Here is a 17,640-nt window from a genome sequence, read left to right as displayed (position 1 = left end):
CTGAGTGGGGAAGTGCAGGGGATGGCCCCCAACCGCCCCCTCCTCTCTTGCTTGGTTCTGACTTTGTTTCCTTCTCCTTCAGCCAAAGAGAGCTCCCTGGGTGAGCCAGAGTTACCACCCGACTCTGACACCGTGGGGATGGACAGCAGCTACCTCAGTGTCAAGGAGGCTGGGGTGAAGGGGCCCCAGGACCGGGCCAGCTCCGACCTCCCCAGCCCCCTGGAGAAGGCCGACTCGGAGAGCAACAAGGGCAAGAAGCGGCGGAACCGGACCACGTTCACCAGCTACCAGCTGGAGGAGCTGGAGAAGGTCTTTCAGAAGACCCACTACCCGGACGTGTACGCGCGGGAGCAGCTGGCCATGAGGACGGACCTTACCGAGGCCCGCGTGCAGGTGAGTGAGGGCCGTCTGGGCGTGGGCGTGGAAGAGTTTGGGCTCTCGGCTGCAACTGAGGTCTCCTGACCGTCCAGCAGCCACTCCAGGGCTTTCTCCGCCTTGGTCCACTGGGAGCTGAGACAGGTGGGGCTCCTGCCCCTCACGCCCTGCCCTGACCAGAGCGGCTCTGCTTTTATCCGTGACAATATCAGGCTTCTGTGCCATGGGTGAGGGGAAAGGGAGGAGGGCCCCCAGTGCAGGGGCAGGACGGCTGCTGCTGGCTGCTTGTGGGCTTGACACGGTATGAAAGTCCAGACCCTTTCACAATGGGGAAGGACAAGGAGTCCCTGCTCTGGAAGGCATGTCTCTTAGACAGGAAACAGGACAAACACAAAGACGTCCACAGTAATCCAGTGGGCAGAAACAGAGAACAATCCAGCTCTTCTTTCTGCCTGGGATGGCTGCCCCTCCCTGTCTTTCAGGTCCCAACTCAACATTCCTCCCCTGAGCAGTCTTCCTGACCACCACGGCTAAAGCAGTAGCCCCCGACTGCTACCCGGCGACCAAAACACCCAACACAACACAACATAATGGAACCCAACACACTCAACCCAATTCAACCCAATCCCTACACAACACAACACAACACAGCCCCATAGAACCCAACTCAACCCAACCCAACCCAACACAACCCAACACAATTCCCACACAAGACAACACAACACAACACAGCCCAACAGAACCCAATTCAACCCAACCCAACCCAACACAACCCAACCCAATTCCCACACAAGACAACACAACACAACACAGCCCAACAGAACCCAACAGAACCCAACCCAACTCAACTCAGCCCAATCCAACATAATTCAAACCAATGCAACACAACGAAAGCAGGTCACCTTCTACCCATTGTCCCATTTTTGTCTTCTTTATAGAACATACGACTTGCTTAAGTTACTTTAGTTTTCTCTTCCTACTAGAATGTGAGCTCCTCGAGGTCATGGGCAGCCTGATTGTTCGTCCCTGTATTCCCACCAATCAGAGAAGGCCAAACTCAGAGCAACAAGGGCAAAAAATAAAGATTTGTGTCAACCTCCTTTGTCCAGAGAGATGTGACCCCTGCCCCACCCCCCCCCATAAAATCATAACAAAGTAAGAACCAGAAAGAAAGCAAAGACCTCGGAGTAGCCAAAATACATGCACTAAAGTTCAGACTTCAATTTACCACAAAATAAATACGCTCAGCCTGCTTTTCCGACCGAATCATGTTAGAAACAGCAAAGGCTGCTGCCATGTCGCAGTTTTCTCCCCTCCAGTGGGCAGGGAAATCAACGGATTGAGAGCAAAGAGGGATTTTTTAAAAAATCAGCACAGCACAGCGGTCTGGGCCACCCAGTGCCAGGACAGAGGTGCCCTTGCTCTCCTCGGCAGGCCCCACGGGCGCAGCTGGGTTAGTTCACGAAGGAGTCTAAGCAGCGTGGTTCTAAGGCGTCAATAAAAGGTGCTTCAGTTTCAGCCACGTTCTGTTTATGAGGCAGAGGCATTGGCAATACTGAGAGAGGACTGGCGGTTACCGGTAAATACATAGCTGTCTGGGAACGGCCGCTACCCGGAGTCGGGGTGAAGGGTGCCTGGCGGGTGGCTGAGGAAGGCAGGCCGGGCAGCCGGGGCTTTCCTGTGACTCCGGAAGCCCTTGCACACTCATGCTGCCATCCGAGTTGGGACAACCAGCCACCCACGTGACCTCACATGCCAGAATCCGGACAGGAACCCAGAGCCCAGCCTCAGCTCCAGCGGTGGGTCTGGGAGGATCTACAGGGGAAAGGGCACGGCGGGCTGGGGCACGCCCTGTAGGCGCTGTGTTGCTACGGGATAAACTGCTTCGTTTTCTGTTCAGTACGTGTGTACATAGGTGTGTGCGTATGTGTGTTCCACACGTGCTTCCTAACAAACATACGGGAGTGCCCAGGAGTGGAAGTCCCTGAGTATTGAAAGAAAGGTGGCCCTTTCAGTACAAAACATGGACATGACACTGAGGCACATAGAGCATTTTTCAGTCACCATGCAGCTAAAACGAAGTGTTCTCTCTGCACACACACACACACAGACATACTTATGCCTACCACCAAAATAGAGTTGGGAAGCTTACCATTAGAGATGTACTATTTCAATCTAAGAAAAAGAATCATGGCATGAAATGGGGAGGTAACTTGGTAAAAATCTAGGCTAAGGATCATAGTTGCCATTGAGCACAAACTTCAACCCTGAGCTTCCTGGCAGCCAAAGCAGAAAGGGAAACCCTGATGTGTTGCATATCTTATCATGAATTGGGAGGATCATAGAATTATAGAATGGTAGTGCTTGATAGATGAGGAAGAAGAGACCCACAGATGGGAAGTGATCACCTAGAGTTAACAGCAGTGACTCAGTAGCAGTGCTGAGACGAGAGTCTAGGAGAGCTTCTGTGACTTTAGCTTGCTGTACCAGGACACATGCCAGATTGTTCAGAGGCTTTTCTTTGTATACAGGCAGCAGGGTGGGTGGGATCTTCATGTGCGTCAGACCTCTGGGTTGAGCCCTGAGCCTGGCAGTGCCCTCAGGGGGTGACGGGACTGTAATGGAACCCCTGCCTGTCTCTGCTGTGTTTGTTCAGGGCCCACACTCAGCTGGTGGCCAGCCAGGTGCCTGGCGTAGAGTGGCAGTGTGGACAGGGTGGGGGGCGATGGGAGCCCCAAGATGGACCTTTCCTGGGAAGAAGCCTGGGGTCTGGCCCTGCTCCAGGGGCTGCAGAGGCCTCTCTCTGCTGTCTGGGATTCCAACCTCCGCAGCTGGTGTCTGAAGACAATAAGACAGAGGCCTCCCCGCCCTGGGCCACCCCGCCCTGGCCCCAGATGGGCTGCGGTTAGCGAGGCCTCCGCCAAGACAGTTGGTTCCTTGCACAGCCCCGTCCTCGGGAGAGGCCTGTGCTGAGTAGGCCCAGGCCAGGGTGGGCCCAGGAGCGGGGTGGTCCTGGGGTGCGACATTCAGGATGGGAGAGCGGCTGGGACCTCGTGGTTGGCTGTCCTCCCTGCGGTTGCGCGGTGGAGACGGCTGCGGCTGCAAGGCCCGAGGCACAGAGGCGGGCTGTGGGGCTGGTGTGGCATCTAGAGGGGAGATCTCAGGGCCCCGGGGCTCCGGGGTCAGAAATGGAAGGATACCCCTGCCACATTTATGGGGGAGGATCCTGAAGACCAGCCGGGGTAACTGAGCTTAAGTCTTGATTTGGGCAGAAAAGCCAGAGCCAGAGCTGTGGCCTTGTGCACAGGGTAAGGCCCGGGACAAAGGAACCCGTGGAGGAGGAGAAAGCGGAGGACTCCCACTCCCATCAGCTGCTCTCCCACCTCCCCTATCTGCACCTTCAGCCCTCGCATAACCCCCTAGCCTGACCCTCTTCCACTCCCGTGCCAAAGACAGGGCTCTCTCTGCTGCCGCTCCCCCGCCTGGTCATTCATCTTCCCCAGATAACCGTCTCCTCCCTCACACCCGGCCCCGCCCCGCATTCTATCCCCCACGGCTCCCCCTGCGCTCCAGCCCCCTCTGCCAGACACAGGCCACCTCCTTCTCCCCTCAGGGTCCCTCCCAGCCCACCCTGGATCCCCTGTTCCAGAGCCTGCAGGGACACCTCCCGCCCGGGACGGGGACCTGGAACCCACAGAGGTGCACGGGGACCCCCAGCAGTGGCAGGAACATAAAGAGAGAGAGGGAAGCCGTTTATCTCTATGCCTCTAGTGGGCTTCTCCCCTCCCCGCCCCCAGCTTCTCCCGCAGAAAACCCTGGGAGGCTGAGGCAGGAGCGGAAAGACGGAGCTAATCCTGCAGGAAATTAAACATGAAATGAAAACAAGCTCCTCTGATTCATTCTCTCATCCTGGCCCCGTCTCCCATCCCAGGCCACTGATAAAGGGGGATCCCGTTTCAGCAGCGCAGAGCGGAGACCCCATGTGCCCTCGGCTCCCAGTGGGAGGCCTGGGCCTGGACCCCGGGAGCCCTGGAGGAGAAGGGGCCCTGGGAGGCCCCGGGGCAGGGGCCGAGACCCCAGGCTCAGGAGAGGGCCTGTCTGTAGGGAAGACACAGGAAAAGCGCTTCTCCTACCCCACAGGTAGCGTGTGTGCTTGTGCACACACGCAAACACACGTGGGTACACTCGTCACACACATGTACACTGGGGGTCAGGAAGGGGAGAGCGAGTTGGAGCAGCAGTGAGTGGAGAAACACACCCATGTGCAGCCCGCACCCCAGCTCACGCCCTCCCTCCCGCACCAACGTGAGGCACAGCCCGTCTCTGTTGGCCTCTTCCCCCTAGCGAAAGGCAGCGAGGAATGTTGGGGCTATAAATAAGCAGAGGTGGCTGCTCTAAACACTCCCTGATGCGTCTCCCGTCTGTGTCGCCTGCTGCTCCTACGAGGCACCATTCCTGAGAAGACGTCGGGACAGACGTGGGCCCTATCCCACAGGTGCAGAAACTGAGGCTTGGCCATGCCGGTGCGCCATGGGCCCTTCTGTTGGCAGCTCTGCGGGCGCCTGTCCACACCCCAGGCCAGTTCCTTCTCCCCTCCTCACGGTGGCTGCTGAGGAAGCTCGGGTGCTCTCAGGCAGAGGGATTTTGAGCGACGACGACTCCTCCGTAGCTCGGCAGCCATGAGCTAGAGAAGTGTTTCCAGCCCGAGGGGAGGGACCGTTCCTCGTGAGAGACGGCTGTCTCAGTGTCTGGACCCAGAGAGCCTGGCAAGACCCCCTGTGGCTCTGCAGGGCTGCTGGGGACGCTGTCTGGGGAGTGTCCCCTGCATCTGAGTCCGCGACGCCCGCAGGCGGGTGCACATTGAGCTGCAGGAATCCCCCTCCGAGAGGAGCACTGAGGTCTGCCTTTGACTCAGCCAGAAGCCATTCCTGGCCTGGAACCCGACCCCTCCTTACTCTCCCCGCCCCCTCACCCTTCCCCAAACCCCAAGTCGGGGGCCGGGGTAGCAGGCCCCAAGGTGAGCCCCTGCCTGTGAGCCTTGGGAGAGTTCTCAGTCTTCCAGAAATGCTCCTGCAAAGGTAAAGAACCCAACACTGCCCCCACCAAAGACCCTGATGCGCACCTCTGACTCAGTCCCCAGTGGAGCCAACGTCCCATCCATCCATGCTCAGTGACAGGTGGCCCTCCACTCCTTCCCAGCACCAGGCCACTGTTCTGTACAGATTTTGTAGTGGCCACCTCTATGGACAGCACTGAGGCAATGCCCTTAACTTGGCATTCGAGGCCCTCCACAATCTGATCCCAGCTTCCATGCTTCTGTCTTTCCCACCACGTGCCTCAAACTGGCTTCCTCAGGTCTTCTGGATGTGCCTTGCTGTTTCTAAACTCAGGCCTGGGCTTTCCTCCTTCCAGCCAACCACCCAAGACCCAGCTCCAGTCCTCTCCTCCAGGAAGCCTTCCCTGACTGCCTCTGTTGCCCTGCAGAGCACTTCCTATCCCACAGGGCCTCACCCACTTTAACACGTGGGCGTTCTGAGCTGGAGACTTTGTTTCCTACAAGAAGGCTGCAGAGGGAGAGGATGCAGAGAGTGGGGACTTCTGAGCCACTAGCCTTTTGGAGACCTGGCGAAACTGTGTGATTGTCTAGGAGAATGAATTTCCGGAGGAGCCTTCATACCTTTTATCAGATTCTCCATGGGAGTCTGTGACCCAGGAGGGTTAGATGACTACTAAGATGACCTGTGACTTGTTTCATGGGTGGGCTACACTTGCCTGCTCTAGATTCTGAAGCTTAGAAAAATGAAGTTACCGACCCAAGATCACAGCCCTGGCTAGTTGGGGGTGAGCTACCTTCCCACGCAGTCGATGATTCTAGATAGTAAACTCTTGAGGACAAAGACCAAGGCTGACACTTACCTGTGGCCTCATGGCTCCCACGTGCTCTGTGACTGGTGGGTCTCAAGGGAACAGTTTGCACTGCCTGCCAGTGAGGCCTCCACATTGGCGCCTGACCCTTGTGACAACCGCTCTGTCCTGCAGGTCTGGTTCCAGAACCGGAGGGCCAAGTGGAGGAAGAGGGAGCGTTTTGGGCAGATGCAGCAGGTTCGAACCCACTTCTCCACTGCCTACGAGCTGCCCCTCCTTGCCCGAGCTGAGAACTACGCCCAGGTACGTCCCACCCCAAGCTGCCCCCTGCGACGCCGAGCCCCTGGCGCTCTGAGAATGGGCCCCTTGGAGGACAGCCCAGGTCCCCTGAGACAACACTCATGGCTCCAGGCTGCCCGTCAGTCCCACTCCAGGGGTGTGCCTGTTTATAGCAGAATGTGGGAGGCCCAGAGCTATTTCGGGCCAAGCAGTCATTGATCCAGGCTCGGCTGGACTTTGGGAAAGAAAGCCTGGAGCAGCGAGAGCAGCTCTTTCGTCTGCTGCTTCTGCCACTTGTGCCGTGGGATCGGAACCGAGGCAGGAGGGGAGAGTCAGAGATCACTGACAATGTCTCCTCTGCAAGGGCGTTCTGGGGCCTGGAGGACTCGGGGTCAGGTTGGATTGCGCAGGGAATTCTGAGTCCCAAGACCCAGGATGTCTTCCCAGCTCCAGGTCTTTCTCACTTCAGTTGAGGAAATTGGACACAATAAAAGTATCTGCCCAAGGCTTTTATAAGGCTGCTGTAAGGTCCAAATTAGATCATGCAAAAGTACTTGGTGAATTGTTCAGTTTAAAACAGTTTGTGTGCCTGCACTTGGTTCTCCCAGGCTTCTGTCCCCTCTTCTCCTGCCTTCCCCCCGAGCATCGTCCTGGATGTCTGGCAGCCAGTCCCCTGTTCTAGTGTCATTCCAGTCCTCAGTGAGATGCAAAGGGATGGGAGGCATTGTGAGTAGTGTCAGGCACCCAGGACACAGGGACAGGTGTGCTCCTGGCCACGTCCCCTCCTGACGCCCTCCACCTGTCCCGCAGAGGCAGCCGCTCCCTCCCTGCTCATCCTGGCATGGCCGCTGCCTCAGCTCCAAGCCCGTGGCACGGCATTCCTAGGTCTCCTTTCCCCCTCCCTGCCCTGTGTGGTGCCGGCAAGCGGTCTCGGGGCTCCCCACCCAGACCAGCTCTGTGCCCGCCCCTCAGGACTCATGGGCGGGAAGGCCTGGAGGTGAGGCTGAGGAACGTGGGGGTCTCACACGCGCCATCTGCATCAGCTCCCGCTATGTCACAGGACGGAACTCTAGCTCCGCTGCTTGGCTTTGATCTCTGCTGCCAGAGCCCCCCCTCGGGGGACAAAGCCAACCCAGGGCCTGCTCACCCCTCTCCCTGCAGCACCACCTAGCGCACGCCCAGCCCTCTTCCAAGAGCGGGCGCTGAGATGCCAGCCAGTTCCCCATCACCCAGCCAGCAGGGAGGAATGCGACACGACCAGCCTGCATGCAGTTCTTGCTGCCATTAGGAAGCCCCATGGGATCTGGGGTCGAGCTCCCTCTCCACTCTGCTTTTAAACGCCTCCCCTGGGTGCGCTCCAAACACTCGGGGAGAGCGGGCCAGCAGAAGCCGGGTCGAGAATACTGACAATCCCGTGCACAAAAGCTGAGGGGAGCACGGGTCTCTTCCTCCCAGTTGCCCCTCCACACCCCATACACGCTTAGGGGGCAGAGGAAGATGGAAGCGCCGCGGTGGAAGCTGGGGAGAGACAGTTGCACAGATGGAAGACGAGGCGTCCAGTGCACCCCCACCCCGTACCTGAGCACCCTCTGCAGCCCGTGGTGTGTGGCCGTCCAGCCTCGGCTCTTGCCGTCCACTCCTGAGGCAGCCACTTCCACTGCAAGTTAGTTCTGAAGCCTCAAGAGGTTGGTCTCTGAAGCCTCGCCACTGACCTTGGCTTCTGGGAGGATTCAGGCCTTTGCTTCCTGCCCCCACCCCCTCCACCCCTGCAACCTGCAAGCCCAGGACCTGTGTGCCCAACGCCAAAGCTCTCGGAGTTGAGGCCAGCTCACCTCGGTCAGGTGCCTGCAGATGTGCCAGGCCCGTGGAGGAGTCAGAGGTGAATAAGACACAGTTGCTGTCCACAGATGGAGCGACAAAGCCCACAACATGTCTAAAGTTAGGAAGCCAGCCCGGCTGAGGGGGTGCCGTGCCCCCAGGGGTGCCCTTTTCCTGGCCCCTTGACGGAGCTGGAAGTCAGTCCTGACCTCCGAATGTCTATCCGCTGCCAGCCTGGCCCTGCAAACAGAGGCGCCAATGTATAAAACCCAGCCCCCCTCGGGCTGTCTGGACACCCATCACGGTAGACACTCAGGAAGGTTTCGCTCTAATCGTGGACTCGGGAGGGGCAGAGGTCGTCTGAGGGGGAGACCCCTCCCACGCCACCCCCTCCACCAGCCTGTGACACCCCTCCCTTCCCTCTCCCCAGATTCAGAACCCGTCCTGGATTGGCAACAATGGGGCTGCCTCGCCAGTGCCTGCCTGCGTGGTCCCCTGTGACCCGGTGCCTGCCTGCATGTCCCCTCACGCCCACCCCCCCGGCTCGGGGGCCAGCACCGACTTCCTGAGCGTCTCTGGGGCTGGCAGTCACGTGGGCCAGACACACATGGGCAGCCTGTTCGGAGCAGCCGGCCTCAGCCCAGGCCTCAACGGCTACGAGCTCAACGGCGAGCCGGACCGCAAGACCTCGAGCATCGCGGCCCTCCGCATGAAGGCCAAGGAGCACAGTGCAGCCATCTCCTGGGCCACATGACAGGGCTCCTCCCTCCCCGTCCCTGCGCCCTCCCCACCCGGGGCCCTGGCCATGCTCGTGCTCTCCAGGCCCCCAGCCCCCACTCGACTTTCCTCTTGGGAACCTGGCCTGGGCCGGGGGCCTGACCCGCAGCACTTTCAGCCGCCCCAAGTCTGAGGCCCCGTGGACTGCGGGGAGGGAGGGCGGCAGGCCCTGAGGCCATGACCCGGGCTCCTGGCCACAGGCCATGGAAAAAGCCAGGTGGCCAAGCTTTGCGGCTTCATGTCCATTATGAGCTGAAGGCCCTTTCTCCCCTCCGCCTGCTCCTCCACCCTGCCTAGTTTGACCTCGAGTCGAAGTTAGAGTCCTGTCTAGACCCCACCACACCAACAGTCCAGTCTTGTCCATCCTCCCCCTTCCTGGGGGGTCCCCTGTCGCCAGGCTGGGATGGCTGTGTCTGCAGAACAGGCCGCCCTGCAGAGCCCATCTCCTGCCCCTCCGTCTTCCTCCCCCAGAGAGCACATGGAATCCGACCTCCGGGGCCAAGCACTTGCCTTGCCCTAACCCTAAATGGTGGCAGGTCTGACAGGGCCTTGCCCACGGCATCCTGGATGTCCCCTGGGCTGGACACAGCTAGAGGGAGTGGGCAGAGGAGGAGGCCAGTCCCCAGGGGAGACGTGCCAGCCCCTGCACCCCGGAGACCCTGGTTCTGGCTGGACGCTGCAGGGCAGGGGCCAGATCGAGGGAAGCTGAGCACACAGGTTCCCGGAGGGCCACCGCGGTGCTGGAAGAAGAAAAGCTTCTGGGAAATGGGAGGGCCACAGAGAGGAGTCCACGTGGCGGTGGGGGCTTGGGCAGCCCTTCTGCTCTCCTGGCCTCGGGCCAGTGGGGAGATGTGGGCAGCTTCGTTGTCTATCCAGGCAGTGCCGGAGTCCAGTCAGGGCCCCTCTGGGAGGATCTGCGGGTGCTTGTCCCTTCCCAGCCCACCCCGGTCACTCATGGAGCCGGAGCGGAAGGACTTAGGACTGGGAACACATAAGCTCGGGCTTGGGGCCGTGGCGGCAGAGGGTCGGGAGCAGCAGGCAGGCTTTGCTAGGAGACGTGTGGCCGTGCTCGGCCTCCGGGTCCTGCCACGGTCTCACACTGGCTGCCCCCACCTGCCATCCCGGGCACAGACATCGCTGCCCAGAGCCGTCCACAGCAGGAGGGGGTCCCGCGTTCCTGCAGGCACAGGGAGAGTCTGCTCTCCTGGCAGCTTTCCGGCTCTCAGAGAGCCTACCCCACACCTGTCCCCGAGGGCTTGGGGACTCCCGGCCCCTCTCTCTGGCCTGGGGAAGAGTTCGTGGGGCTGAGCCCCTCGGGGTGGCTCGCTCTGTGGCAGATGGGGTGCCAGAGTGCCCTCCGGAAGGCAGGCTTCCCACCTGTGGGAAGGGGGCTCCCTGCCCGCCAGACCTAACGCCTGCAGCTTGGGTTTGACGCCGGGCGGCCCTCGCCTGAGCTGGGAGTACACCATGACCTGCCCTCGGGCAGGCAGGGCAGACCCCGGGAGGTCCCTCCAGCAGGAGCCCCGGGGAGAAGCACTTGCCTTTTCCACCTAATTCGAAGCCTGTCAGTGAGGAGGGCCAGGCCCCCCAGGCTCAGGGGCCTGGACACAAAACGGCCTCTTGGGTGGGGCTGAGGGAAACCTCAGTGTTGGTGCTGAGGATCGAAAGCCTCTGCCCCGGGGCTGCCCAGGGCTGGGTGGGGAGCACAGCCTGGCGTTCTCGTCTGCGCTGGAAGCAGGACTGGGGCAGGCTCTGGCTTCGGCCTCCCTTAATAAGAGTCAGACCTCTTCGTGAACCGTAGCTCTATGATTGATCTTCCAGAGGTGAAAAGGGTCTCAGACATTGAATTAAATGTTCTTGAAGCCTTGGCTTTAAGTGTTTCAAATATTTAAGGATCTTGGAGTGACTCTTGGGAAGCTTTCTTCCAGTTCTGAGGCTCACTGAAATAACTCAGACACCCCTAAATGTAGCAGAGGAAAGGAAGAACTGAAAGCTGGGAACAGTCCCCCGTTTCCCGCCGAAATGCTCTCATGGCTGAGGAAGGACAGGGCGGACCTTTCACCACAGGTCTCCTCTCCCCGTGAGAGACTCCGTGCAGAGCGGGGAAACCGGGATGGGTCCAGAGAGGAGGGAGGGAGGGAGAGGCCTTTAAGTGGATTGTTCTGATGGGGGGCCCTGGCTGCACTCCCTCCGTGTGTCTGCATTCTGGCTGGGCTAGACCCAGATCAGGCAAATTTCAACCCAAAAGCTTGAGAAGAGAAACCTCCTATTAGAAGAAGGCCTGTCTCACCAGCACAGCCAAGAAGTGTCTAGGATTGAGCATGCCAGTGTGAACATCCCTGTCCCTCTCTCCAAAGCTGGCCACCTACCCTAGCGCTGTCTTCTGGGCCCTGTCCCAGCCCTCTAGGGTCACCTAACCATCCTAAGGATTGCAGAACCCCCAAGTTGGAAGGGAGCTTAGAAACCCCCTAGCTAGTCCAGCCCCTTCACAACGGAGAAGACCCGGCCCCGAGAGAAGTGACTGCCCTGTCCTTTGCCCTGAGGCAAAGCTGAGAGAGGAGCCCGGGACATGCCACCCGGGGTGGAAGGGTCACGGCCTCGCCTGGCACCGCGGGTGGCCGGTGCTGTGGGTGCTGTGTGGAGCTTCCCCAGCGCCTCACTCGCACCTACTCAGCCACTCAGTTCTCCACAAGAGAACCTCGGGGCCCTGGTTCCTTCCCGGTTGGGCGGCCATGCCCGGCCTTCCGCACTGTGGGGCTCCTAGGACGACTAAGCAGGTTTGGGCAGCTCCCCACGGCCGCCCGGCTTCCTCGGGAGCCAGGTCTCACGAGGGCAGGAGGAGAGGAGAATCCGCCTGCTGTGTGGTTCACTGCTAAGCGAATAAGCTAAGAGAGGTGAGGACTTCCTTTGGCTATTTGCCTAAGGTCTCAACAGAAATGGCAACTTAAATATGGAGAATGGGCAGCTGGCAGATGGATGGGCAGCCTCCCAACATTGACAGCCTCGAGTCCCCGCTGGGAACGGGTCTCAGCACGCCAAGGCTCAACACTAAGGTGCTGCTACCACCCTCCAGGTGCCGTCGCTGCTCCCAGGGTGTGGGGGCAGAGGGATCTGGGGGGCACACAGAGAGGCTTGTCTCCAAGTCTAAAATGGCACTTGGAGGACACAGGCTTTTACCACTTTCCTTGAATTCTTTTAACTATACTTGATTCTCAGCTCTCACCACCGAGCCTCCAGCTCCGGGAAGCGTGGTGGCCAGGTTAGTTCACAGACACTGCCAGGGGGCCGGGGCCGCAAGGGTGAGCTGGGTCCCCAGCACATGCTGCTGTGACCACACTGGACCCAGCCCTGTGCTCCCTCTCCCGTCATTTCGGCTGGGTAGACGAGAGGAACGTTTCCATGAAAACTCCCACGTACCTGCTTACGCAGTCCGTCGCTCTCTGGGCTACATGGTGGGGAGACCATCTTCGAGGACTCAAGAGACATTTGGGGGCTCCCGGTCTGTTTGATGGCCCTGGTGTCAGGTGCAAAGACAGACAGGCCTAGCTGGGGGAGGATGGTTGGCAAACTGGCCCCCAGGATAATAATCTGTGACCATCCCCATAAAAATGAGAAGACGACAAAGACCCATCAACCCCACTGCACTTCTTTCAGGATGCCGTAGGGAGAAGAGGTGCTTCCCCGCTGGACAGGATCGACGGCATTGAACCCACATGACCTAACCCTGCCCTCTCCTCTCTTCCCCCTTCACTTACGAACATAGAGCTAGGCCTTTATACTACTGATTTTGAAGGACAGTTTTCAGTGTCTAATAATCTGTTTGGGTGTGCAGTGGTTGAAATAAGAGCTGAGTGCTAGAAGGAACATGGACCTCAACCAATACTTACTGTTCTCATTGTAAGATATTTTAACCCTGTATAAATGCAACTTTTCCTTTAGCTTAATGGCCTGGGGTGGAATATTAAAAATATATATTAAAAATACATTAAAAATCCAGAAAAATGTAAAAAAAAAAAATGAGGTCAGTTCCATAAAGTTTTACTGCCTATACCACCATGTAACTACATTATAGCAAAATATTAAAAGAAATGTTCTTGCCTTTTAAAGTAAGTTATTGCACTTACATCTGTTCTGGGAGGGGAGGAATATTGGTGACAAGGAGACTTAGGGGCCCAGGCATGGGGCAGAAGGAGAGCGGAGCCAGCCGGACGCTCCCCGGACGCCCTTTGCTGGGCACAGCCTGACTGTCTGTTTGGTTGTTGTTGTTTGCAATAAACTCCTTCTCCTTCCTCCTCTCAACTGGAATCTGTCTGTTTTGTTCCTGACTTGTGACAGATGAAATGTGATCAGAGGGGCCTCTGAAATCTCACGTTAATTGAAGTCGGCAAAAAATACTAACAGTGCCCTTTTGAACTGCTGACACAGTACAGAATGGATTACCAGGGCTAGATTAACAACAGGTGGCCGGCTGATGCTCCTGCACAAAGACGGGGTGCGTGGCCTTCGAGGGTCTGGGACATACCCCCGCTTTGTCCCGGAGGACCTGCCTGCACAGCAGACAAGCTAGAGGGGGTCAGGGGGGTGCCAGGGCCCACTTCTCGGGCAGCACGAGGGGTCAGAGCAGCCCCTTGCCTCCCTGCACCTGGGGTGTGCTCGGTACAGACTGTGCCTTCACAACCGGCATTGCCAGCCCCTCCGTGTCACTGTGTACGCTTCTCTTTCCAGCGTCTGTTCTGACAGCAGGAGGAGAGCCAGAGCATGGAGGCCCAGGCCACTTGGCACCGAGGGCACAGGGCAGGCCTCCAGGAGAGGCAGGTCCCAGTCCTGGCTCTGCTACTTAGTGGCTGGGGGAACTTTCCCTGCGGGAGGTATGGCCAGATGAGTTTTAAAGCCAAGCTCTTGAAGACAAAATAGGAAGCAGGAGGGGCCCAGGTTCTGCGGCAGAATAGGTGCTTCTGTGCTTTCCAGCGTGAGGGCGGCTCAGGGAGAGGCAGCTAGCTTCCCAGGGCCCCCAGTGGGAGGGGAGTCATTTCTGTTGACCAAACCAGCTGACTCTCAGTTCTCACACCAGAAGGACAGAAATAAACCCTGTCCCTGCTTAGCTCACCAACGTGGCGGAAGGATTAAATGCACAACGTACGTGCACGGGCTTTGCAAGCCGATGGGGCGCAGGGACACAAAGGACGACGATTACTCCCGAGGGAAAGGCCTCTCCCTCTGGCTCCCGGCTGTGAGTCTGGTAGGAAACTCCTTCTTCCTCCTCTTTTTCCAACTATTTGAACATTCTTTTTTGGAGCCACATCTCAGATGATAGCTGTGGGGAGGAAAGTCACATTCGGCATAGACCCAGCTGGGTTTTAGGCTGGCCTGGGCGGGGAACTTGTTTTTTTAAAAACAGCACTTGTCATCTGTTAGGGCTCAGGATCATGGTAGCACTTGCATCCTACACACCAGATCACTGCGGAGTCCCAGGGCAGGAGTGAAGCAGGGAGAGGGAAAAGCACGTGCAAAGTACACAGGATCTAGCCCTACCCCAGGCCCCGGCTTTTTCCTGTGGGAGCTGGGAAAGCCCCAAATCCCCGAGTCCAGGTGAGTGCACTGCTAAAGGGGAAGACCGGCCCGATGGGGCTGCCACTGGCGACTCAGGTGGCCCATCCCTGGGGCCTGTGCCTCCGAGGAGTCTCTGGGGAGGACAAGGCCAGCAGCGCTTCCTCCGACTGTTCACTATGCCTCAGCCCTTCACTGTCTGGTTGCCCGGGACAGCTCATTGTCCCCCAAGCCATCTGGGACCTTCCACTTGTCCCCAACACTGGACTTGCTGTCCCTTCTGCTTAAAGAGCCTGTAACTCCTCCCCAGCTTCCCTCCACCGGGCGGGCTCCTAGTCATTCTGTAAGGCTTCCTCCAGATGGTAACAGCCTCTGTGAAGCTTTCTTAATCCCATGATCCCACCCCAACTTCCACCCCCCTAACCGGCTGCCCCCTGTGCTTGCACAGAACTGTTCGTAACACCGTAACACACACAGCGTGGGATGCTGGATACAGTATCTATTTATCTGCCCGACTTCCCCACAAGCCTAAAAAGCTCTAAGAGGAGACTGGCTTCGTTGACATCCAAATGCCTCAGAGAATAAGGATGCCGAGCAATCGACTGAGTGAATGGCAAGGTGGGAATGCTGAGATGCTCTGTTCTGATGCAGGGTGGGAGGAGGAAGGTCAGAGGAGACTCAGGGACTTATTTTAAAGAGAGCTGGAAGCTGACTCGGGTCACTGAAGATCAGCCTGGAGTGAACTTGAAGCCTCTGCTTGACCACGGACCCTGCCCACCCTGTTCCTCCAGGGCTCATGTGCATTTGCCATGTGTCGTGGCCGTGACAGGAAGGCTGGCTGCTTTATTTAGTGTTGCGTGGGTTGGGCCAGCACAAAGCCAGCTTCCTACGATGGTGCAAGAGGTCCTGTGTTCAACAGTCCTCATGTCGGAGCTTCTCCGCCTTGCCTTGGGCTCAAATCCCACTTTCTCCCAGTCATCCCTAGACAATCCTTGTGCCCCTAAACTCTCCACTCCACCCCTGCTTCAGGGGCAGTCTGCAGATGGCTCCTTTCTTGCCTTGGTGCCAACCCCAGCATAAACTGCTCTTGCCTTCAGCTTGTCACTGATCCCATTGTCCCAGGTCTTGCTACAGGCAACATTGCCAACCTCAGGGCGCCATGAGCTGGTTGGCCTGTGACAGCAGAGTCCTCAACTTGACCACTGGGGGTGGAGTGGTGGTGGTACTTCCCCTCCCCAGCTCCAGATGTGCACACTCAGCAGCTCACGAACAATAGGCCCTCCACAAATAGCTGGTTCCCCAAAATAGAGCTGACTGCAAACTGTCTATGTGTTCACAAGCGAGAAGATGCAAGCTAGTGCCAGAAGACAATGGGGTGTGAGAGTTGAAATCTTCCCAGGAATTCTGTGTGATTCCAAACAGATTTTTTTTTTTTTTTTGAGCTCAACACAGACCAACAGGCTTGAGTAGGGCAAACTTCCCCAAGGAGCTTCAGTTTATAAGCATGTGCACACCATGTGTTAAGGTGTTGCCTTAACTAGTTGGGAGCAAACCCACTGTGATGCCTGCATGATATCTCCCCAGAGCGTCGGTCAGGACGTAGTTCTTAGATGTGCAGACAGTTTTCTTGCTGTGCCTTCTGGGATTTCTCTTTTGGTTGCATCTCAAGCCCCCTCCCCACGCCTTCTCTGTCCTCTACCCACAATGCATCTCTGTCATTTCCAGGGTCTTCGGGAAAGGGAGGGGCTCCTTGTGGCTATGACAGTAGGGCCAAGCTATACCATGGGGGGAGAATGAAAATAAACGCGTGTGTGTTGGGAGGACAAGGGAAGGGGATAAGAGCGTAAGGAAGGATGAAACACAAAGGCAGACCATACCTCCTCTCCAAGAGAGGTTTGGATAGAAAGCTCTGTCCGGGCGAAAACATGGAAAAGCAGTGGCCAGGAATCCTTGTGGTGAAGTGAGAGACGGGAGACCTGGGTTTAAGAACTGACTTTGCAACTTACTAAGTAAGCTCTGTTACTTTAGGCAAGCTACTAAAATGCTTTCATTTTCAATTTTTTTCATCTGTGAAATGGGGATAACCAGCTGTTTCCTGCTTATTTCGCAAGGCAGTTGTAAGTCCAAAAGAGTTAAAATATTTGAAAGTAGTGAAGAGAGTCATACAAAGGAGGAATCGTGCACGGCAGAGTTTGGGAAGGGCCAAAGGGGCTGACATCCATCCAAGTGGCCAAGGGCAGGAGGCTGCTAGAGGCTGGGGTCCCACACACAAGCGTGACACCACACTGTGGAGCACTGGGAGCCCCTGGTGTTGTATTTCTGGGATTGGCGTGCGCTGGGCGGCAGTGAGCAGTGTATTAGCCTGTTCAGGCCGCCATAACAAAATACCACATGCTGGGTGGCTTAAACAGCTCACAGTTCTGGAGGCCAGAAGTCTATGGTCAAGACTCTGGCAAATCTAGTTTCTGGCGAGGCCTCTCTCTCTGGCCAGTAGATGACCACTTTCTCTCTGTGTCCTCACATGTCCCTTCCTTTGTGCATGCACAGAGAGACAGCTCTGGTGTCTCTTCCTCTTCTTATAAGGACACTCATCCTACTGAATTAAGAACCAACCCTTACGACCTCACTTAACTGTATTCCTCTTCATAGGCCCTATCTCCAAATACAGTTACACTGGGGGTTAGGGCTTTCATATGGGAATTTGGGGGGCACAATCCAATCCATAACAAGCAGTGTGGCTGGTATGTGTTGTACGGCGGGTGGGGAGGCACAGAAACAGATGGTGGCTCTTCTCATCCCCATATCCCAAAGGGTCTCAGTGGTTCCTGGCAAGTTCCCAAATGGGCCCAGCAACCATGGCGGCTCAGTGCCTTGTCACTTTCTACCAAGGCTTCGGCAAAGTGGTCACATCCCATTCCTGGCCTCTCCCTGCTCCACTCCATCAACAATTTGGATGCCAAGACAGCTCTGATCACATCA

General features: G+C 57.4%; 1 protein-coding gene across 1 annotated transcript in view; it reads left to right on the top strand.

Moving 5' to 3' along the window:
- ALX4 (ALX homeobox 4) overlaps window positions 1-13,037 on the top strand; it is a 42,316-nt gene extending 29,279 nt beyond the window's left edge. The window contains exons 2-4 of the mRNA XM_069469858.1: window positions 83-393; window positions 6,415-6,543; window positions 8,768-13,037. Coding sequence (XP_069325959.1) covers window positions 83-393; window positions 6,415-6,543; window positions 8,768-9,091 — 764 coding nt within the window. The 3' untranslated portion in view covers window positions 9,092-13,037. The remainder of the gene's footprint in view (window positions 1-82; window positions 394-6,414; window positions 6,544-8,767) is intronic.
- Window positions 13,038-17,640: the final 4,603 nt, after the last annotated feature.

The sequence above is a fragment of the Eulemur rufifrons genome, chromosome 6 (genome assembly GCF_041146395.1).
Source record: "Eulemur rufifrons isolate Redbay chromosome 6, OSU_ERuf_1, whole genome shotgun sequence".
NCBI classification, from domain to species: Eukaryota; Metazoa; Chordata; class Mammalia; order Primates; family Lemuridae; genus Eulemur; species Eulemur rufifrons.
This window is presented reverse-complemented; position numbering and strand designations above follow the sequence as displayed.